The 23687-nt window shown below is 40.8% G+C and overlaps 1 protein-coding gene across 8 annotated transcripts in view; it reads left to right on the plus strand.

The window, feature by feature from the left end:
- Positions 1-23687, plus strand: part of SLC39A10 (solute carrier family 39 member 10) — a 93797-nt gene that overhangs the window by 51175 nt on the left and 18935 nt on the right. For 4 of the 8 annotated variants that reach the window (XM_084779461.1, XM_084779456.1, XM_084779463.1 and 1 more), the window contains 4 exons: positions 10055-11079; positions 12282-12489; positions 21399-21568; positions 23067-23255. In XM_084779461.1, coding sequence (XP_084635587.1) covers positions 10066-11079; positions 12282-12489; positions 21399-21568; positions 23067-23255 — 1581 coding nt within the window. In that variant the 5' untranslated portion in view covers positions 10055-10065. Of the gene's footprint in view, positions 1-6; positions 119-2689; positions 2785-3336; positions 3449-10054; positions 11080-12281; positions 12490-21398; positions 21569-23066; positions 23256-23687 lie in introns of those variants that run through there. The other 4 variants (XM_084779459.1, XM_084779460.1, XM_084779458.1 and 1 more) reach the window with 4 other exon arrangements.

Raw genomic sequence — 23687 nt, forward strand, 5'->3', positions numbered from 1 at the left:
TGGCAGAATACTCAGTAAAGTGCTGACTCAGATGATAACTCATACGTACCTGAGAAGCCTTTTGGTCTCGCCCTTTGCATGCTGAAGAAGTAGCGCCTTCCGTGTTTGGAGGTGGAAGGTGAGCTGGCATGTCCTGGAGGCCTGCGAGGGTCCCACCTATTGTCACCGTAGGTTGCTGCATCCCCCATGTCTCCCGGTCTTACTTCTCTAATGCAGAAATTATCTCTGTCTTCATAACTCCTTCAGAGCAGGAGAGACATCATCTTTGTTTTCATGCCTTCCTCTTGCCTCTGTTCCCATTGACTTTACATCCTGTTTACACAGCTCATAGCTGTATACTTACAGGCTGGTGAGAGCACATTACTGGATCTGTTAGCTCTTAAAAACTCGCTCCGGAAGATCCTCTGAATATGTGAAGACATACACTATGCACTGTTAGAAACAGCACCTCTTCACAGGGACCATCCTTAGCACAAGAGCTGCTACAAATTGTACAGATCAGTTAGGTGTCATTAGTGATCTCTTCCTATGCTATAAATGAGGCCAGTAAAAATGTAATAGAAGTGTATTCACATAATTGTAAAGCCTCATTTAATTTTAACAGATTCATATGTAAAATATGTAGCATCATATACTGTATGTGAAATGTAAATGCCTGTATACAAGTACATACATATATGCTGTTAAATACATACTTACATAAAATACACATTATGATTCTATAGTATAGTATACATTTTATATGTAATATATCTTATAAATATATAAGTAATCTTTTCCTGTATGCTTTTTTAGAGTATACGTGGCAGTCCAACAAAGCTGAATCTTGACTTTATCTGTTAAATAGTTCGAATGCAAGATAGAACAGTGTTAAAATGTTGTAGTCATTCCTCATCTTGGAGTTAATTATAGGCTAGTATCCCTAAGTAATGACATAAATTAAAATTAAGATGTATACTGTGATTAAAACTACACTAAGGCTTGTGAAGTTTTTTGTTGTTCATTGCTTTTTTTTTTTCTTTCTTTCTCGAGACAGGGTTTCTCTGTGTAGCCTTGGCTGTTCTGGACTCACTTTGTAGACCAGGCTGGCCTGGAACTCACAGGGATCAGCCTGCCTCTGCCTCCCAGAGATCACAGGTGTGCGCCACCACGCCCGGCTCTTGTGAAGTTCTTGACTAGTATGATTTTCTTCTACATACGCTAAGCACATTTTCAAATATCATTGAGGGTTTTTCCAAAAAATCAAACTAAAATACAGTTCAAAAACATCAAAACGGTTTTATGAGTAGAGAAGGGAGCTGGTGTTTGAATGAGGCCTTCCTACTCTGCTGAAGTTGAGTATATCTCCTGTATCCTATATCTCCTATATCCTTTATATACATACATACATATATACATACATACACACACACACATACATACATGTATATACACACTTTATATTGTAGGTGACTCTTGTGCCGTTCGCTGTTCCGTCTCCAGGTGACAGGTTCCTTACTTGGCCTTCAGTCAGGCACTGCCTGCTGTACTGCAGCACGGCTCTTCTCACTCTGCATACCTTCCCACTCCCTGGACTAGTTCTTTAGTCAACTGTCATCTTGGAACTTTAGTTAGTATTATGTTTCGGTGCCTTAAATGTTACCACAACCGATCCGTTGTAAGGAACAACTACTTCTTTCTTTTCTGACCTTAATATTTTTTTCTTAGAAATCATCCTTGGCATTTCTTTTCTCTTATACATTAAGGTCCACATTGGCTGTGTTTTTTTTAATGCAGTTGCAATAGGAAAATGAATTTCTTAGGTTTTTGTGCAAGAACTTGTACAGTTTTTTCTATGTTAGAAATGATTGAGCCTGGTAATAAGCATGTTACTGGGTTGGTAACCGGCAGATCAGTTTGGACTTTGGATTCCACTTTTGTAAGAGATTGCTAAATGCCTAAGCTGTATCAATTTAGTTTGTCCAGCAATTAGAGGAGCCCAGTGGCTCAAAGTATCTGTAACAAGGGTAAAAATGAACTGGTCAGAAAACTTTGCTGGTAGGGAAGTGGCCTCCGTGTTGTCTGCAGCAGCACAGAATGCCTGCCGTGTTGGAAAGCGCTGCTCTGGGCTCTGTGGTCACTGCCCTACCACTGACCTCATAGGGATCATCCTGACTGGCAGGTCTGTGAGGGAGAAGCTGCATCAGGGAAGTACCCTGTAGAATACAGAGGGCGAGTAAGATGGGTGCCATGGTGAAAGCATGGGCAGTGGCTGCTGCGAGAATGAAGGCATGCCTTCCTCATGATGAGGGTTTTCGTAAGGAAGGGCTGTGCTCTGAGCACACGGAAGGAAAAGGAGTTGAAGCCTTCACTGAAGAGTAACAGTCACGCATTGTGCTAGCTCTAAAGGCGTGTCCACCAGTGGGTTTTTACTGTCTCCTGTGTTCTTTGCATCCCCAGGTAGAAAAGACTAGCAAAATAAATGTTACCTTCACACAGTATGCTTTAGGATCCCTGTACCAAAAGATCAAGTGCAGAAATAAAAGTAGTTGTGCAGATATTTAATAAGACAGTAAATGCTTGTACATTAGTGTTCAGAATACAAGGAGTATTGGTGTGACGTGTTGTTTATTGGAGTATTAGTTGGATGTCTTGCTTAGTGGGGTATCTTAAATCAAGACGTAGATGTTTATAGTCTACGTTTTTTAAGTTACAGGGAGAGCAAGCACAGAATTATATGCACGGTCAGTGAACACATCTCCTGTGACTGAGTCTCTGCGGAAAGTGTAGAAGATTTCCTCAAAGGTGCTTGTTTTTTATTCGTTCTGTTGGTCACTGAAAGCTTTATTGGCATTTTAAACTGTGAACTGGCTTTGGGGGGTCAAGCTAGCTGGTCACATGGGGTTACAAAACAAAACAAAGCCAACCACTGTGCTGCCGGAGGATCCTGTTTCCTTCTGAGAACTCATTACTGCAGTGCCATATCCTTAAATAACTCTGTTTAGATGAGGCCTTCCTACTCCTGCTGAAGTTGAGTTACCCTGATAACTCTTGGTTGTGCTAATTGGTCCTGCCTGTGCCCTTGTAATATTTTGATAGTATTCTTTTAAACTATTACAAAGGGACTTTTCTCTCTAGTTTCGTACATTGTATCATTTTACGCCAAACTTTAATAATGTTACATCTAGTAACAGTAATGTCTTACATTGATAAACCTAACTGCTTTCCAGAGCAGTTTTAATGCACTAGGTTAGTTCCCTTGGTAGATAAGTGTAGATATTATCTTTGTTTTGCTGAGGACAGACAGTGTCAGTGCTGTGGTGAATAGATAAAGTATTTTGGTTTCTGGTCTGCAGTGTTCTATACAAGGTGATCCATCTGGTGAATGCCTCAGAAATGAGGGTGAACTTCAAGTAATACTACTGTCAATAACCTGTACTAAGTAACATGCAAGATGGAAAATAAAAATGTAAGCCTTTTACTACTTAAAATATATGAATTTTTATTTTATTTTCTTTTATTTGTCAACTCTAAAACAAGCAGAGATCAATAACCCCACATTATGGGTGATAAGACTTCAAGGATGGTAATATTTACCTATGGACTCATAGCTAAAAAGGCAGTCTAATCTCTAGCGAATCTTTTAAAGAATTTAATTATAAATTCACTTTTATATGTGCATATATATGTGTGTATGTATATGTGAAAGCATGTGTGTGTGTGTGTGTGTGTGTGTATGTAGCCACCTGGTGTACATACAGTACATGTGTAAAAGTCATAGGACAACTTTGCAGAGCTGATTCTCTCGCACCATCTTTATGTGGGTTCTGAGACTCAGATCTAGTCACTATGCTTTTGCAGAGGCAGTTAGTCCTGTCTCACCAGCTAGCCTTGACACCTTGGCTGTTATTCCCTGCACATGTGGACTCATTGTCGCTTCTCACCTTTTCTCTGTATAGTATTTTGATTGACAGAAGGAACCTACCTGTGTTTTCTTGAAGAGGTGCTATTATGAAACCTTAAAATATGTGCTTTTTAAAGTTTTCAAACTGTAGATACATTTAGTGAAGAGATTTTCACGTTTACTAAAAGCATAACATACTTGTAGACTCCCAGTTGAGCAGTTTAGTGGTTTCTTTTCAAATTTCTGCCTCTTTGCCTTTCAAATTAGCAATTGAGAACATCAAATCAGCAATTGAGAACACCACCATGTTGTGGTGGTGCACACCTTTAATCCTAGCACTTGAGAGGTAGAGGTAGGCAGATCACTGAGTTCTAGGCCAGCCTGCTCTACAAAGCGAGTCCAGGACAGCCAAGGCTAACACAGAGAGACCCTATCTCAAATCCCCATCTCCCCCCCCAATACTTTCCTGTGAGTGTTTATTGTGTGTGCAAGAGTGACAACTGAGATAAGGTATTAACTATATTCTTCAAATACACTCAAGTGTTTTTATTTTTTAAATGAAACAGTTAGGTTACATGCAGTGCTCAGACTCAGTTGACTATCCTTTCTGGAAACCTAGTGTTGGAGATAGGAGCCTTCAGTGTGTGTCCGCCGTGTTAGTAACTCACTGAATGACTTTGCAGTGTTTATGTTACTTATATTGGCTAAATCTTAGTAGGAGACAACTTCTTTCCCCTTCCAAATAGTTCTTGTGGTGTCTTAGATGAGCCACTTCACTAATGTTCCATTAATGTTCTAGTTATGGAATATAAACTATGACTATGGAAGAAAGAGACCCTGATTTTCAAGTCAGCTCAATGTTACCATCTTGAAATCTCACCTTAATGGTGCACTTCAGGGTTGAATGTTCTCCAGGGCCGGCTGGCCTTCCTTCCTTCCTTCCTTTCTTCCTTCTTTTTCTCTCCTCTTCCCCAGAAGAGCTTCTCGGTATATCCTTGGCTGTCCTGGACTCATTTTTGTAGACCAGGCTAGCCTCAAACTCACAGAGATCCACCTGCCTCTGCCTCCCCAAGTGCTGGGACGACAGGAGTGCGCCACCACTGCACTCGGCCTTTTCTTAATTTTTTACCTTTACACTTATTTGTATAGAATAAGAGTAGAATAGCTATTAGAAGGTTTGAAATAATAATTAGAGTATAAGGTGCTGTGTACTATTACTTACTTGAAAAAAATGTAAAGCTATAGCTTGACATTATATCATAAAAACTTAAAATAGAATCACTAAAGAATGTTGTTGAGCCTGGTGTGGTGGTGCACACCTGTAACCTTAGCACTTGGGAGGCAGAGGCGGGCAGATTTCTGTGAATTTGAAGCCAGCCAAGTCTACAAAGCAAGTCTAGGGCAGCCAAGGCTACACAGGGGAACCCTATCTTGAAAAACAAAACAAAACAAAAGAATGTTGTAAGCCTTTGTGGAATATCCTATCAAAGATCTCAAACTTTATGTAAATTGGCAAAAATCATCTTTATTGTGTACAACAGTGTGTTTTGATTCATGTTTGCATTGTACACTGGGTAAGTCAGGCCAAGTAACATTCACTGAGATACGTGTTCTGTACAGTTAAGCACTTAAGCGTGTCCTGTGCAGGTCTGCCTCATCTTCCTGTGTCCTTTCAGCTGTAGTCCTGGACAACAGTGTGTTCTGTTAACAAGATAAATATTGCCTTTCTCTCTCTGACTGGAAATGTTTTTACTTACCATTCTGTGGGTGTTAAAGAGTTCATGTAAAACATGACATTAGAGTGCTTTCTGTAATGGTAGCATTTAATCAGTACCGGTCTCTTTTGCTTTGAAAGTACCCTTCGATTGTGTAAGACCACTGTGGAAAGTTGAGTGGAAGGTGAGGTGGAAACAGAGCTATTTTACAGCTGCTGAAATTTTAAATTATGTCAAGTTTAAAAAAAATGTTTTTAACTCATTTGCACAAACTGTTTCCAGTTTTGGGTTTTTTTTTATTTGTTTTTGTTGTGTTTGTTTTTCTGGTTCAGAGTTGTAATCTGTATTCTTTGTACGGGAATTTAGAAGTAAGACTGATTGACAACCCACTTGCAGGGAAGCATCCATGGCTGGGTATAAAATTCAGCTGTTTCCATGAAGCGAAAAATACTCAGGTGGCCAGCACCAAGGTAGAGATAACTTAATAATGATCCAGAGTTATCCCAGGATGTAGCCATAGTGTGACCACAACAGCACTGTAGAGCTCTCATGTAAAGACAAAGTACAGGGGAACACTAATCAACTTCGCTTTTTTCTTTTCATCCAAAGCAAAAATGTTGGGTTTGGAAATAGTGTAATTGCATAATGATGAAATTGCCTTATTGTAAATTAGCCTTCTTAATTAGACATTACTCAATGATAGAATGCTTAAACTTTGAGCTGTGATGCTGCATAACAAGTCAAGTGAATCGTGTTTGTGGTGACAGAATTCATCCTCCCATTTCTTATGCAGTAGGATACAAGTGTCTGCAGAGCATAGCCGAAGTCCAGCCAGCTAAAAACTATCCTCAGTTATAAAGTTAATACTCTCAACATATAAAACCTGAAGAACTCTAAACCAGAGACATAATGGAATATTTTGTTTAACGTACACTGGAGTCCATTGAAAGCCAGGTTTTAAGGTGGAGTAATTCATGGCTTGTGTGACACTTCCTCCATTCCTTTTCTACCCCACAGATGCCCAGTGGGAGTTAGAGAGCTCTCAGCTCCCGTGGAATGCTTACGAAGTCCATAAAGTTTAGGTGCCACTGCATCCCCCAAGCCTTCATGTTAAGTGAGGTCAGCGGCTGTTGGCAGTTTGCAAGGAAGGGAAGTTGATGAGTGCAGTGTCTACACCACCCACCCCCCACTGCTGAGGGTGAACTTTCTGAACCCATGTTTTCCTTTTTGTTGTCCTCCCATTGTCTGAGTTACCATCCATCCATGGAAGGTTGATACGTTTATGAGTAACCAGAGCAGAGAGGCCCTTAAACCTGAAATGGTCTTAGACTGTTCTGAGACAGAAAAGAACTGGCTGATTTCCTTTGGCAAGTGGTCCTTGCAGAGCTGCTGAGCCTGCTGAGACGGATGCTTCAAACAGGTCTGCTGTCGTCGTACTGAGATTGCCAAATTTGTATTTTAATTTTAAAGGCTGCCAAGCTTAAGATTACACGTGTCACTTATGTTCTTATGTACCTATCATTCACCCTTGACTGTGGTAATTAAGAGAGACTCGAGACAAGAACCTTTGCAACACAAATGTAAAGAATGATGATAAATGTCAACAGAAATCTCATGTATACTATGCATAGATTTTGTCTTTCATGGCATCATCCATTGGACGTTTTCTCATCTGTATTTATCACCACTGGTTCCTATTCATTAAACAGTGGGAAAGTGCGCGTGAAGAAACCTTGTGACATTAGTGTGTCTCATGAATGGATAACTCACACCATCTCCTTACACTAGCGTCTCAGTGGGAACATGAGAACCCTGCAGGGGGCGCTGTGGACAGAGAGGAACAGGAGTCGTCTTCCCATTAGTAACAACTGGCTGGATCATCCATGGCCTTCCATTTTCACTAGTGTACAAGTAAAGTTAATATGATTTTATCCTCTGAATCATTCTCCTGAACATTGCAGTGCTTATTAATAAAAGTGTTTAGTGTCCTAAGTGGGCGCCACGGGGTACTGTTCCCTCAAAATTCTTTCTCATTTGAGCATTAAAATGTCCAGGTTGGGAGAGCTATGTGAACCATACAGAAGGCTGTTCTTTGGAGGACACAGGCCAGGGAGCCCGCTGCTTTAGATTAGCATGCCCCTACCACAGCGCAGCTCAGCTGCTCATCCTGCTGTTTGAGAAGCTAGCATCCGGGCCAGGACATGTCCCCTCCTCTTCGTGGGGCATTTTATTTTAATTCTAAAACATATGGCATTTTCTTTACCCATGGCTGGTTGTTATTGCTTATGTGCAGTAGGATGCCCAGAGTTGTCATCCTGGTCTTGCTGATTTTCAGGGAGTCTTCCTATTGCTTTCCTAGGGCTTCTGTAACAGAGTGCCTCAAATTCATGGCTTAACCAGCACAGCCCTGGAGGCTAAGCAAGGCTGAAACCCAGGTGTCAGCAGACACAGGCTCTCTGGAAAGTGTGAGGAAGGATCCTTAATTGCCTCATTGCCATTCCCTCCTTTCTGGTGGCTTCCAGCTCTTTGGTGTTCTGTGACTTCTAGTCACATCATTAAATTTAATATGTTTTTAATGGTGGCTACCAATGAGACTGTATAAGAAACTGAAATATTTGGGTTAAAAGTCAAATCTCTGTGTGCTTTTGGAATGAAATACAATCATAGATTGTAAAAATGCTTAGCCCATCTGTGTCACATATAATGCAAACTAATATATGCATTATTATTATATATCATAACCTTCAATTGACTACGGCATCTAACTAGGGGTGTTTGAGAAGTTATTGCTATGAATTATTAGACCTCAAACCCAAGATTCTGACGTAGCAGGTCTGGGTAGGGTGTAATGATTTCTTTGTCTAACTCCAAGGTGCTCTTGATGCACTGACTCTGCTCCAGACTACCCTTCGTTAGCCACTAGAGCAGATTTCCTAACTCTTGAGAATCTCATACAGTGCCCTGTGATCCTCACCCCTTACCCAGTTCCTCTCAGAATCACGACTACCTCTGTGCCTATCACTTGCGCTTTTTTTTTCCAGAGATGCCTTTTTAACAGAAATGGTTAATTTTAATGAAGTAACTGATACTAGTTTTCCTCTTTTCAGTGCCTTCTGTCTCCTAGCAACTCCTAAGAACTGAAACTAGTTCTTAGTTTCTCAAGTAATTTTTGTAGGTCTGCACTTCCTAGTAAGAGCAGTCAGAGTCACATGTGGCTGTTGGGCTGGATTAAGATGTGTTATATGTTATGTTGATTTAGAATACATGCATCAGTTCCAATGCATAGTATTAGACAGGAGATAAAATGCCTATTTAACAGATCTCAGACGTGAGGTAGCTGGACTGTAATGTGAAATTAGTTTCAAAGTTTTACTCTAGAAAAGCTCAAAATACCCAAACTGGCTCACATGATCTTTCTAGATTCTAGACGTGTGCTTTTCGGTAGAACTTACCGTAGTGATGATAGTGTTCTGTGTCTGCTTTGTCCAAGACTGTGACCCTTAGCTGCATGTGGAGGTACAACATTTTAAACGCCTATGATAATCGAGAATAGAAACTGAATTTTAAATTCTAATTCAATTAATTTAGGTTCAAGTACCCACATCCTGCTAGTAACTAATGTCCTGACTAACGTTTTTGGACACTCCTGTGTTAGCATTTATTGTGTGAAATTTGGCCTCTTTATCTGTAGTTGATTCTGTGTGTGCTGTCAGAGATCAACCAGGTGTTGTTCTGTGTACAAACTGAGCCAACCGGGTACCAAGACTATTTTTTGTTCCTTTGGTATATTTCTTCTTCTTCAAGTTCACATTTTTAATCTCTATCTCTCTGTCTTTCTCGCTCTCTTCCCCACGTGATTCCCCCTCTCTCTCTCGTGTTAGTGTGTGTGAGCACGTGTGTGCACAAATGCCACAATATGCCTCTAGAGGTCAGAAGACAACCTTGTAAGAATGTGGATTCTGGAGATGTAACTCAAGTCACTGGGCTTGGCAGCAAGCACTTTATTACTGAGCCATCTGGTTGGCCTCCCTTGGTCTATTTTTGCACCAAATACCACACTGCCTCTGAGAGCTAACAGAACACATATGTATCCCAGTTTGTGTCCCCTTCAACCTTGTCATGGCCATTCTTGACCTTCATGGTTTTCACATACATATTAAATACAGCTCATTGCTTTTCACAAAATAGCTTGTAGGATTTGGATTGAGATTGTGTTGGATCCATAGCCACAATAATCCTGTGCCTTGAGAAATGTATATTGATTAAAAGGGCTGTACACCAGTACAATTAAATAAAAGGGGCTATTTTTCACAGAGGGTATTGAATCAAGGAATGACTATAGTCATGAAGGAAATGAGATAAAATACTTCAGTGGACTGGCAAATGCAAAATAATTTTTATTATCCTGAATGTACATACACATCAACTAACCATCTGTCGCTTTAAATCTCTTTAGGGAAAACAGAAATGAAGGTGCATATACACACAAAATTCTGCCTCATCTGTTTGCTGACATTTGTTTTCCATCACTGCAACCACTGCCATGAAGACCATGACCATGGCCCCGAGGAGCTCCACAGGCGCCATCGTGGGATGACGGGGGCGGAAGCAAGCAAATTTTCAGTGCAGGATGCTGAAAATGAAAAAAAGTACTATATTGAGAAACTTTTTGACCGTTATGGTGAAAATGGAAGATTATCCTTTTTCGGTCTGGAGAAACTTTTAACAAACCTGGGCCTTGGGGAGATCAAAGTCGTTGAGATTAATCATGAGGACCTTGGCCACGATCATGTTTCTCACCTGGACATTCTGGCGGTTCAGGAGGGAAAGCATTTCCATTCGCACAGCCACCAGCATTTCCACAATCATTTAAATGCAGAAAACCACACCACCACCACTGTCCCGGCGAAAAGAAACCACAAGTGTGACCCAGACAAAGAGGCAGCTGAAGTGCCCATCAAGTCCGATGACAGGCACCCGCACGACCACACCCACCGCCTCCACCATCGCCATCGTGGGCATCATCGCCTGGACCACAACACGACTCGCCGTGTTCACAATGATTCCGTCGCTCACAACGAGCATGGGGAGCCTGGCCACGGACCTTCCGTGGAGACCAATAAAACACAAGAACAGTCTGGAGTTAAGCCATTGAAGGTCAGGAGGAAGGAGAAAGGGAAGAGAAAAAAAGAAAACTCTGAGGCTAACACACCAGGTTTCCTCCCCAACCACGATCATGCTGAACAGTATGAGCATAATCGGGTTCACAAACTGGACCGTGGACATAGCCCAGGCCATCCGCACGCGCATCTCCCAGAGCACAGTGGCCATGACCTTGACCATGGACACCAAGACCTTGATCCTGACAACGAGGGTGAACCTCGACATGCTAGTAAGCGAGAAGCACCGCATGTGAAAAAAAGTGCAATTTATTCCACTCCCAGCCACAAGGACCATAATGAAGATAACCGGCAACATGAAGTAGGTACCCACGGCACACACAGTGGCGTCTGGTGGTCCCTCGGCGGTGTTAGGTAATGGCGGAACAGCCTAGGTAAGGGTAAGGTTACCTGCAGAGTGGCCACGTCACAACTCAGCAGATATGTACCTGGAACAGCAGGTACCAGGATTGAGGAGTCAGAACCGATGCTGGGAATTTAACCAGGGTTTGATTTACTCTCAAATTTGGAGTCCTCAAGCCTAGTATAAATATTTAAATGATGTTTGAAAATATATTCTTTATTTTACTATGTTTGTTTTTATGAATTCTGGCTCTCCATGTTTTCCTGTAAATACTATAGCTGGTTTCTAATATGAGAAAGTACTAAATCAGGTTTGTCCTTGGTCAGCCTGACCTTTTCAGAAGTAGCTAGCTTATCTTGCATAGTTATTAATTTATTGAAATAAGTTAATGGTTCCAAGTCATTGTTTCATCTTCTGAGTTTCTGTGCATGCATTGGGCTTCTTTTCTGTTATTGCTTTATGATAAGGCCTATTGTGGTATCACAGACCTGGATGAATGCAAAAATATACATTGATAGAAAATTCTAGTAGTACTACTGGAGTGGTCTTATTTTTCTCCTAAATCTTCATACTTACCTATAATTGTGTCCTCAGTTTTTTAAACTGTATCTCCTTTTTGTTACATGTATACCAATACTATCTTTATATTTCTAATAATCTCATTAAAACTTAGTTTGTTGAATTTATGTTTATGAATAGTAAGGAATACTGTCCAACATGGGAAGTTGATGTGCTTCTGTCTACATCACTACCTTGAGATTAGTGTGCATTTTTCTTCCTGGCTAAATCACCAGCAGTTATAAACAGTGGTTTTTAGCAATAAAATATATTAAAATCTTAATGAGATTTCAAAGAGCACTTTCTTCAATATGGGTAAGAGTGCAAGTGCCTTCCCTAGGTTATAGGACGTTGAATTCTCATACTTCCTGTCCGAGTCATGGAGGCATGGCTCACTCGTCTTTCCTGTGCTGGGAAGGTCTTGAGTACAGTGTCTTGCTGGTTCAGTTTTACGTCAACGCCTATGGAAAGGATGATTCTTATGCATTTGTCCTGCAGTCATTTTCTAGTGACATTTAGACTATCTTAATTTCACAGTAACTCATTTTCTACATAATCTTAAAAACTTGCTTATACGGTTTGTTTTTTCCATTTCCTTGCAGTGTTTGAACGTCACTCAGTTGCTGAACCACTTTGGTCTTGGAGCCAACTCTCCCATCTCACCTGATCTGTTTACGTACCTTTGTCCTGCATTGCTGTATCAGATTGACAGCAGACTTTGTATTGAGCATTTTGACAAACTTTTAGTTGAAGATTTAAATAACGATAAAACTCTGATTCCTGAAGATAAAGCAAATATAGGGGCATCAGGTAAGAAAGACATTATTTCTCCTTAAGATTGTACTCGTACTGTCTCTTAAATTATAGCTTAATTAAAGAGAAATACTACATTGTTGGTTTCGTTTAGGTGTCATCTTTTAATGTTCTGATCAGATTTACATATACACATAAAATATTGGAGGAAGCAAAGAGGCTTAGTATTTTTTATTTCTTCTGTCCTTATAAAGGAGTGTTTTGCTGCAGACAGAGAAGATTAAAAAGGAAATAGAGATCTTTCTTGACAAAGCAGTGTAAATAAGGGGGCTTGTGATCAAAGTTATTTTACAGCACAATTATTTAGTCTTCAGCAGGGTTAGTGCTTCAGGAAAAGCAAAGACGAGTGGATTTTGAAGACGTAACATGGGAAGCTGGAGGCGAAGGAGTGGGACTGTCTCAGACACGCCACACGGCTCGCATGCCACCTGCGTCCGGTTGACGCGCCAGCACTGTTTCCAGATTGCTCCTGCTGTCCCGTTGGCCCGGCAGCGCCACTGTGATGGTCCTTAGGCTTCCCTCCCGGGTCTGCTCTCCCGCTTTTCCCTTGTGTAACCGTTAGTCCAGTGGTGTGCGTCTTCTAACTCCGTGCACTCTGTTATAAAGGGGCTTATGGTCATCCTGTTCCTATTTGGCTTTTTGATTCGTGAAGTAGCTTATTGCCTTTTTGTCTATCTTCTTAGCCCTTGCAAGTCTCTAACACTTAATCTAGATTTATTTTCTAAACTCTAAGTGAGATCCTCCAGCACAGGAGTTTTTGTTTCTATGGTGATGGTTAACAGTGTATTGGTAGTTTAGTTTGTTTACTTTACAAACACACGTTGCAGGCTTCCTTCTGAACTCAGTTCACTCGCCCCTCCCAGCGGCCCTATGGGGCAGGTACTGCTCGTGCCCCTAGCATCCTAGGTAGTAGGTAGTTGTGCTAGGCTTCAACCTGGCACACTTTGGGATTTATATGTCAAATGTTTTTTAATGCTTCTTTTTTTCTCACTAAGTTTCAGCAATAATTCTGAAAGAAAATTTTTGTTATTCTTACTTTTCACATGTGGTTTGTTTTCTTTTTGGATAGAATCTGCGGCATAGAGAAGTAAGTTGCCCACAATTCACGGGCTTAGTGAGTGACAGCCCACACACATTAACGTTGGCCTGATAAAAATTGTAGGCAGCTCATCCTTATGCCATTACCTTCTAAATTGGCTGAATCCTGAATTCCTCTGTGATGTTTGTCTTATCTTTGCGCTGTTTAGTAACTTTCTGTCACGTGTATGGTACTTTTTCTTTTCTTACGTGTAAACTGTACCGTGCCTTATCTCAAGGTCGAGCCCTTTGCTTGAGGCTTAGGCTTTCTGCCTTTGCATCCCCAAACCCCCGCGTTTCTCTCTTCTCAATAAGCTTGGCAGACAGCTGACTATGCTACTTTTCTTTCATTCTTCTCTTCAAAGTTGAGGTCAAAGTACCCAAGATGTTCTGACCTTAGGGGACTGTTATGAAAGCTTCTAAAAATTGTATTTATGGATATGGGTAAAAATTGAGTTCTAGCACGGTGAAGGACAGAATTTTTAACATTTTATCGCATAGGGATAATGTACACACTTCTAGGAATATCTGATTCTCACTTGTAAGAGTTTTATTTGGGAATCAGGTTTTGGATATCTGCACATGAAAGGAAATGTCGTTTTTTTACAAGGTAAGCGGTGTTCTCAGTGCCTGCCTTTCTAGGACTGGTTAGCCTTAGACTAGACAAATCAATTACAGTAGTGACAGTTGGTGGTACCTTATGGTGTGTTAGATCCAACACTTTCGCAAAGAAAGGGCATCCGCTCACTCTTCGCTCACTCATTCTTGAGTTGAATTGTGGTTCATTGCTACCCAGGCTGGCCTTGAACTTGGGCTCAAGGACTCCTGCTTCAGTCTCCTACACAGCTGTGACCACAGGTTGTGCTGCTGTTCCTGACGGATTGATCAACTCCTCACGATAGGCACTTTCTTGTCTTTAGTTTTGTGAGGCTCAGAGAAGTGCTTTGCTCCAGCTCGCACGGCGCTGCAGTGCAGCTGTGGACTCTGCGGTACTAAAGGCTTCTGCTCATCACTGGGTGGGATCTTGTTAGAATGTAAGTGAGAGGCAGAGAGAGAGAGAGAGAGAGAGAGAGAGAGCGCGAGCTGTGTGTCGTCACCCACTGACAGGCTTGTAGAAAGTGTCGGTGTCACCGTGGTTCTCGTCCTACCTGCGCTTGATTAGTCATTGAGAAGTATCCCCAAGCATGATCTTAAGAACTAGATACGGTCCACATGCCCTGTAATCAAGGGACTTAGATGGCAGACACAGGTGCCTCTGAACCCACAGCCAGCCTGCTCTACCGAGTGAGACGCCATCTTTAAGAAAGGAAAGGGGGAAGTCCTCAAGCTGCCTTCACCCAGCTTGGAAGATGGGGACAGCGTGAGTCTACAATTGAATTTGAACGTTGACTGTGGAAAAGATGCCATTTGTCTTCTTTCTTGACCTCACACTTATCATTCTTTGAAGATGGGAGACTGACCTTCTCGCCGTCACAAAAAGGGAATCAGAGATTAAGCTTAATTGAAAGTAGAATGTACTTTTTCTACATAGGGAAAAATGGAAACTAACAAGATTGTTTAAAGTTAAAATTAATAGTGTTTTTATTTTGAAGGAGTCTAAAAAAAAATTGCAGTTCACTGCTTTCAAGCCAGTGGTGGATTAGGGCGTTAATTAATGTTGTCTATGTTGTAATATTGCCAGAATCCATATATTGAAATCAAGCTGTTGACAGCTATGTAACTAGTAATACTGGAAGTTACAGTTAATTCAATTTGAAAACCTTAGAGGAAATTGTGCTTGCTTTGAAAACAAGTATGTTACAAATAGTGAATATTGATTAGTTGTTTGCAGGTGTTGTTTTTTTTTTTTTTTTAGCATTGTCAGAAATGCAGCTTGAATTAATTATGTCCTGATAGATGTTAATAATTGTTAGAGAGAATGCCCCGCTAGTAATTATTTTTAATGACTGCTGCACCATTAAGAAAGGTTAACTTGTTTTCTATAAATCTCCCATAGTGACTCAGCTACTACCTCATTAACTTTGTTCAAAGGCTGCTGTAAACCGAATACCCTGAGTAGTGTGCATGGTAGAAATCGTTTGTTTCACAAGATTGGCTCATTTAGTCATAGGGTTGACCCTAGCTTAATTACCAAGGGGGGTCGTGAATAGGCTGCTAAGCATTTTCTGCCAATTAAAATGCTGAAACAGTGTAGAAAACTGCCATCTTGCACATGCTTTGCACCAAGTTAATTAGAAAGTTTCCACAGATGAGCGCTTCTTTTTAAAAGAACGCATTTTCTCTCCTGGTAATGAGGAAAGGAGTTGGTGATAACTAAGCTTGAAGACCTTTAACGTTTCAAGCAACCTAATTTGCGGAATAAGTGAAGCTTGCTTCAGACACTTAGCTCTTTTTATTACATATGGTATCTTGGGTACAAATAAAGAAAACATTTGCTAGTTGTATTTAATAGTTTGCATATTGCTTGTTAGGTATGAGTTCTCGGAAAGATACCTTTCCAGCTGCGTTTTACTTTGTTTTACACCAAACAAATTGTGATTAGAAAAGCACAATAACTTGATTAGAAATTGAAATTTTTTCATTGCTTCCCCCCCCCCCCCCCAGTGTATTTAGAAAATAGGAGCTTATGTAAGCGAAAAATCACTGAACAACCTGGAAAAGTATTTCTAAGTACACTATAGGCAAAACTGAATATAGGTCAAAGGTGTGTGTGTGTGTGTGTGTGTGTGTGTGTGTTGGGGGGGAGTTTATGAGAAGGATGCTAGAAAAAAAATGTATGCTCTGATCTCTAATCCTGGAGAACTACGACTATTTTTTTGAAAAATGAAAAGTAAATAATTGAAAGAGGAAAAGTGTGCTAGCGCACATACATGGAAGTGGCTGTGTTAATGACACAGTTGTCACGGAATAGTTGTCACCTATAGAAGACATCTAGGTGTCTTGCCTGCATATATGTCTGTGTGCCGTGTGCATGCCTTGTGCCCTCATAGGCCAGAAAAGGACATTGAATACTCTGCAACTGGGGTTCCAGGAGGTTGGGACTCCACCTTGTGGGTGCTAGGAACTGAACCCAGGTCCTCTGCAGGAGCAACAAGTGCTGTAAGCACTGAGCCAGCTCTCCAGCCTGCTGACGTACTTAGGGCTGGCAGAAACAGGTGGTAATTCATGGTAGATAGATACTTGCTGCTTATGTCTAGTGCCTTGAAGTAAGTGTAGACGCGCGGAGATAATTTTATGAAGTTACATAGTTTTGTCTTCATCTTTATCATAATTAGCTCAAATTTGAAAGACAGTCATTTAAATTAACTGTTAACACTTCATTCAGGCATACTTATACTTAATTTTTCTTTTACCTATCATCTTTTTTTTGTATGTAGCCTCCTTTAGTAAGTAAAATATAGTGATTTATAAAACCCATGGCTAAGAATTCTTTGAAAGTGCTATGACTTTGTGAAGGAAACAGTATGTAAAAGTTAGAGGGTTGGCTTAGGCATCCTTTCAGCAGCCCAGCTCTGACCGTGTTATGACCAGCCCTACCTGTCCTCTGTGATCCTGTGCTTCTGAGGCAAGTCCCCAGCTCGATGTTTAATTTTGGTTTTGCTTTGGTTTTTTTGAGATAGGATTTCTCTGTGTAGGCTTGCCTGTCCTGGACTCACTGTGTAGACCAGGCTGGCCTCGAACTCACAGAGGTCCTCCCACCTCTGCCCCTTTGAGTGCTGGGATTAAAGGTGTGCTCCACCACACCCTGCTCCACGTTTAATTTTGACTTTTTAAAATAGCTAATTTTATGTTAGATGCTTTATCACAATTTTTAAAAGTTAAGCCTATAATAATGGGAAATGTTTCTTCCCCTTTTAATGTTAACATAAAATGTAACAATTTGATCTTAGTTATTAAGTGTACAATTCCCTGGTATTAAGCAGACTCATAACAATGCTGAGTCCTCGAGGATTGTTGCTGACGACAGTGAGGAGGTGCAGCTGTGGCCACGTGCCTTTCGTCTGCACTCTGTGCTACCAACAGTGGCCACGTGCCTTTCATCTGCACTCTGTGCTCACCAACAGTGGCCACGTGCCTTTCATCTGCACTCTGTGCTCACCAACAGTGGCCACGTGCCTTTCATCTGCACTCTGTGCTCACCAACAGTGGCCACGTGCCTTTCATCTGCACTCTGTGCTCACCAACAGTGGCCACGTGCCTTTTGTCTGCACTCTGTGCTCACCAGCAGTGGCCACGTGCCTTTCCTCTGCGCTCTGTGCTCACCAACAGTGGCCACGTGCCTTTCCTCTGCGCTCTGTGCTCACCAACAGTGGCCACGCGCCTTTTGTCTGCACTCTGTGCTCACCAGCAGTGGCCACGCGCCTTTTGTCTGCACTCTGTGCTCACCAGCAGTGGCCACGTGCCTTTCGTCTGCGCTCTGTGCTCACCAACAGTGGCCACGCGCCTTTTGTCTGCACTCTGTGCTCACCAGCAGTGGCCACGTGCCTTTCGTCTGCACTCTGTGCTCACCAACAGTGGCCACAGATCTCTAGCGTTGTGATTCTTTTTGCCCACCTCATGTGAGCTTTGGGTGGGTTGTTAGAGTATACAGTGTCAGCATGCTGAGCGGCGCACTAATGGAAGATAAACACTGTAACCAGTGTGAAAATTTATCCTAATTGAAGAAATAGAAACCTTTTAAAAGGTAAATGTTCAAAGTCACATATAAATCATTTAATTTTATTTACCAAATCTTCTTAATTTCAATTTTCAATTGGCGATCATTGAACAAGTAATTACAAACATTTGCCATGTAGAGAAGAAACCACCAAAACCTTTGAATAATTTTTAATGTGTTTATCTGAATTTTGTATTAACGTGTCATCTGAAGGAACAACTTTTGGCATAATCTTATCTTTGATGAGTGTCAGAGGGCCATTGAGTTTAGTCTAAGTAGATACCATGCCCTTTAAGGTACAGTGGGGGCTGTCCTCTAGATTGGGAAGTGATGACTCTGAATGAATTATGGAAGGCTTTTCTTTTATGATGTTATAATATTTTTTTACTCTTAAGTGAGCTTTCCTCTTTCAAACTGTTTCTTCCTCTTAGACCATAGTTTCTCTTTCTGTAATTTCCATACCTGTCACACGTGAGCTCACACAACTCCCCAGATATACATGACTCTGTGTGTGTGTGTGTGCGCATGTTGCTCTGCTGGTGGCTGATTCTCATTTTATTGAACGTAGTGCACAATTAGGATATTAAGAATTTGACCTTTATTGCATTAGGCTTTGCTAACTTGACTACTTGCCCCTTGGGTAGCTGACCAACAGCCATTTCAGATTGTCATTGCGGAACATTACAATTTGTGTGAACCTACAGAAAATTTCCTAGACTTTTTTCACATCCAGGATGCTCCTAACCACATGTTGACATAAGGACTTTAGAAATATTTGCATAAGATAATGTTCCTTTTAAGTAGTTTTTTGTTTAAGTAGTAGATTTCTCCCCCCTCATACTAGGTTTAAACTCAGGGCCTGATGAAGCAGTGCTCCACCATTACACTTTACCTCAAGTCTCTGAACAGGATTTTAATATGCTAATTAATATGAATGCTGTCTTAATATGGCTTGAAATTTTAAAATGTTATAAGTTTAAACTTTAAATATGCTCTCAATGCTAATATTTTATTAATATTCTACATTGCATTGTGTGATGGTTATTTTAAATGTCTAGTATATCAAATGGCATTTTCTGTAGATTAAAATTTAGAAATTTGTTTCTGTTATAATCATAATCATAGTCTAAATGAAAGTATTACATAGAAGGTAACCTGAGGGGGAAACATAAACAATGATAACAAGTTTACACACCTAGATTTTTTTGCAAATGATGGACTTTAATTTAGCATCTTTACCTTTATGTTTGAATTTTCCTGGACATTTTAGCATAGAAATAAAATACTGCTATTGGGTAGTTTTAGTAATCTTGCATTTTTTTGTTTAGAATAAATCTGATTACTGTACATTCCTGATAATTAGGAAGTTACCGTTATCAAGGTGGCTTACTTGGCATATGTTGTATACTTCGGATCATTATTTATTGACAGTATTAGTCCTCATATTTGCATTAGTGCGTGTGTATGGTTATAATATGTTCCCAGCTTACCGAGGGATTTGGGATACAGACTATTGGTTTACCCAATTAGCTTACTGCTTCTCCCTTTAAGTTCTTTATTGGAATTTCTCTGCGGCCACTGTTTTGAGATAAATTGCTTCTAGATTGGAATATTGCCCGTGAAGGATGATGTGTGGTTGGAAAGGAGAAGCCAGCGTTGCTGGAGAAGATATTTTGCCTCCACGGTGCTTGATGCTTCCGTTACTAACGTTGCTTTCTTCCATGTAGTCAGAAGTACAGTTTTTCTTTAATCTTTCCCCATCCTGTGAATATGATCAAAGCTAGAGAGAGCTTCGGTGGTTTTAACAAACCTTTGTTGGCTTAGCTACTTTGTTAGGCAACTAACTTCAAAAGCTCTGGTGTAAAATTTATTGAATCTCGTTCTTTGACCTCTTGACACGGCCAGGCTCTTTTACAGATTTCATTGTTGTCACCAGAGAGCCGAGGTACAGTGACTTTGTTATCATTCTAAATGAGATTTTAACCTTGGACTGTATGCTTTTCTTCCTGAAATAGGGGTTTTAATTAGAGTGCCCTATAATAACATCAGATGGAGGCTCTACTTTTAATCCTTTGGTTTCAGCAACCATGTTGCTTCTGTAATGTTTCCCTGAGCTAAGATTTTTGGAAAGGAACTGGGTTTCTCTTCCTCCATTGCTTCCAAGTGATTGGAAATTGGAATCTAAGTCTAGTGTCATGACCTTGTCCCTGTGGGGTTAGTTATATGTGTGGGTCTTTGGTCTTCTTAGTTTCCCATTCTTACCTAATAGTGGTTATCTGTTAAGGGAGGAAGGGACACGGCTTCCCATTAGTGATGAGTGACCTATTGCATTAGTTCTGTTAGCTAATTTAGCAAAAGAGGACTTATATCATTTTTGACTGTGCCTACTGATCCATGCCCTGGACTGCTGACTACCACGCACAGTACATGAACACGAGTGTTTCTGGTCATGTTCAGCATTTACTGCGCATCTGAGCGTCATTTCCACCCTCATCTGCCTGCTTTTGCAGTACAGGGCATCACCTGAGCTGACAAGCACCACTCCCGCTAACATATGGACACGCCCTTTTTATTTTACTATTATAAGGTCTGGCTAAATTGCTAAGTCTAGAGTTGAGCTTGCAGTTCTCCCACCTCAGCCTCTCGGGTAGCAAAGGTTACAGAAGTGTGCCACCGCAGCCAGCTGAGATCTTTACTTGTAACAGTAAAGCTACAGGGTATGATACTAATGTTGGGCATGTGACTGTACTTCCATTTGCACCTGATTTATTAAGTTTTTAAAACATTGTGTTAGGAAAACTTTGAATTGTAATGTAGTTGATAAATACTACACTTGGTACAGAAGTTATGTAATTATATTGTTAAATAACTTTTATTTATGCTCTGCTTTTAAACATAGAAAAAAATCATTACTGTTTGGATATTGGTTGACATAGCCATTTGAAGTCACTCTTCTAGTATAGACCGTGGTGGGCACTATGTATGACTCGATCACACGTGTTTCGTGTTGTCTGTCTATCATGGTTTTGTTTTGCGTTGAAACGCAGTGATGTTATAAAGATGCTTGTATGTGGTCTAGGTGAGATGTGTCTTCTCTACTCACCTATGTCCTGTTTGTCCTTTAGAACCTTCCTTTTGTGCTGTTAGACTAACGCTGCCTGTTTCCCTGCAGCGTGGATCTGCGGCATCATTTCCATCACTGTCATTAGCCTGCTTTCCCTGCTGGGCGTGGTTTTGGTTCCCATCATCAACCAAGGATGCTTCAAATTCCTTCTCACGTTCCTTGTTGCACTGGCTGTGGGAACAATGAGTGGAGACGCCCTTCTTCATCTCCTGCCCCATGTAAGAAATGCTTTCACTCTGCTAAAAGTTACACATGAAGATACCGTGTTCCTGAGGAGCACACCATAATAGTGTTGGTTTTGTGTGTGTGACTGTATGTTCTTACAGGTTGAAGGTATTTTTTTTTCTCATTTTCACGGTTTTAATCGCAATGTTTTTTGAATCAATATTTCAAATAAACCGAATCATTGGGTCTTAAGTGGGACTAAGAGTGATAGATCACCTGATCATTGTACACCTTGAGAAAATCATGAAGCCCGGCGTGATGGCGCAAACCCTTAATCCCAGCACACGGGAGGCAGAGGCAGGCTGATCTCTTGTGAGTTCGAGGCCAGCCTGGTCTACAAAGAGAGTTCCCGGATAGCCAGGGCTACACAGAGAAACCCTGTCTTAAAAAACAAAAAAGAAGAAGAAGAAAGAAAACCGTAGAGGAAATGCATGTGCTGTGTAGTGCTCGTGCATATGGCCAGGAGGGTACAGTACTGAACCGCTTTGCATCAGTCAGTGCTTTGTTTTGTTTTTACTAAATATTTCTGATGTAAGTGATACCAATTTATGTTTACAAAGGTTTCATTTTTTTTTGTTACTTCTTTTGGCTTCATTCGTTCACTAGTATTTTTTTTAACCTTAGAGGCATTTGTTTTATCATGAAGTACAATAATTTCCAGGTAATAAGCCAAGGATATTAACCAGAAGACAACTTTCTGTCGTATGGTATCAGTGAAATACTCTGAGACTTAAAAAACATTCATGTAGCACATGTGGGATCCGAAGCTTTGATCTCATAAAAGGTGACATTAGAGGAAGTTGGTGGGCAAGAGGGAGGTAGGCGAGGACGTCTTGTCATTTCCGCTCTGTGGGAGCTGTGAGCTCTGCTGTTGCACACAGAGTGACTGTAGATGAGGGCAAGCGAAGCTAGGGGGCTGTAGATGAGGAGGAACGGTGTGTGTGTGTGTGTGTGTGTGTGTGTGTGTGTGTGTGTGTGTGTGTGTCTGTGTGTGTGTCTGTGTGTGTGTGTCTGTGTGTCTGTGTGTGTGTGTGTGTGTGTGTGTCTGTGTGTGTGTGTGTGTGTGTGTGTGTGTGTCTGTGTGTGTGTGTCTGTGTGTGTGTGTGTCTGTGTGTGTGTGTCTGTGTGTCTGTGTGTGTGTGTCTGTGTGTGTGTGTGTCTGTGTGTGTGTGTCTGTGTGTGTGTGTGTGTGTGTCTGTGTGTGTGTGTGTGTGTGTGTGTGTGTCTGTGTGTGTGTCTGTGTGTGTGTGTGTATGTGAACTCCAGGCGGTTTCTTTACCGAAAAAAATGATAAATGTTTGAAGAAACTTAATATGATTTGAATACTATATAGTACATGCGTTATTAAAATATTCAAGAAACCAAATAAGTCTGTATAATTTTATGTACCAATAAAAGCTTAAAATTAGACTAAAAACTAGAAGATAGCCTTTCTATGTTTCTAAGATGTTCTATTTGAACTTTGAAATAATTTCAGTTATTTTCTAATAGTCTCAGGGTGGACATGACCACAGCCATCAGCATGCGCATGGGCATGGTCACTCTCATGGACATGAATCTAAGAAGTTTCTAGAAGAATATGACGCTGTGTTGAAAGGACTTGTTGCATTAGGGGGCATTTACTTACTGTTCATCATCGAACACTGCATTCGAATGTTTAAGCACTACAAGCAACAAAGAGTAAGTGGTTTTCATGTGTCTGTTTTTTAGGTACAGGTCCTCATTCTGAACACACAGTTTCTCTTAATTATAATGTTGGTGTATATTCCATCTCTGTCTTTTTTCCTGCCTCTGATCTTTGTCACTTTTGTCATTATATTTACTTTGGCATTTATAATCAAGATATAGCAGGGTCTAAGATAGCTTGTGTTTCATCATACCTAATTATTTATGTAGAATGGGAAAAGGAAAAGCTATTGACCAGTTTTTAAATAAGTATGAATAAATGGAAACATTTGTCTTTTTTTCAGTTTTTAAAAACAGGTTTATTTATTATGCATCCCATATTCTGCCTGCATGTACACTGCACACCAGAAGAGGGCACCAGATCTTATTATAGGTGGTTGTGAGCCACCATGTGGTTGCTGAGGAATTGAACTCAGGACCTTTGGA

The sequence above is a fragment of the Acomys minous genome (assembly GCF_964271855.1).
Source record: "Acomys minous genome assembly, chromosome: 4".
Classification (NCBI taxonomy): domain Eukaryota; kingdom Metazoa; phylum Chordata; class Mammalia; order Rodentia; family Muridae; genus Acomys; species Acomys minous.